General features: G+C 65.4%; 1 protein-coding gene across 1 annotated transcript in view; it reads left to right on the top strand.

Annotated features, from left to right (window-relative positions):
• Positions 1 to 282: 282 nt before the first annotated feature.
• CDHR2 (cadherin-related family member 2) overlaps positions 283 to 367 on the top strand; it is a gene marked incomplete at both ends in the record, with an annotated part of 8,251 nt that continues 8,166 nt past the window's right edge. The window contains one exon of the mRNA XM_009582475.1: positions 283 to 320. Coding sequence (XP_009580770.1) covers positions 283 to 320 — 38 coding nt within the window. The remainder of the gene's footprint in view (positions 321 to 367) is intronic.

Raw genomic sequence — 367 nt, 5'->3', positions numbered from 1 at the left:
GGTGGGCGGGCAGCATTGGAGATGCTTTCAGCCCCCAACACTTGTTCCTAATTTCCTGAGGGCAGCTAGGACCACCAAAACAGCTTCCCACCCCGCTGGCACTTTGGAGACCCAACGTCAACCTTGCTGCCCCAGGGCAAGGCAGAGCAGTCAGGGGGCTGGGCAGGGGGGATGGCACCCAGCATGGGTGCTGCAGCCGGAGGTCAAGCGTGGTCTGGAGGTGGGAGGTGTGGGATAAGCGTGAGGAAGGTGAGGGGTAGTGGGTTCCCCTGTCTCCCCCAGAGACCCAAACCATGGCCGGGAGCTGGGGCTGGAGCTAGGTAGGTGCTGCTGGGCCCGGGGGGGCAGGGGGCAGGCAGCGCCTCGC

This window comes from Fulmarus glacialis, unplaced genomic scaffold, assembly GCF_000690835.1.
Source record: "Fulmarus glacialis isolate BGI_N327 unplaced genomic scaffold, ASM69083v1 scaffold22307, whole genome shotgun sequence".
Lineage (NCBI taxonomy): Eukaryota > Metazoa > Chordata > Aves > Procellariiformes > Procellariidae > Fulmarus > Fulmarus glacialis.
Note: the sequence above shows the minus strand (reverse complement) of the source record. Positions and strands in the feature narration are given on the sequence as shown.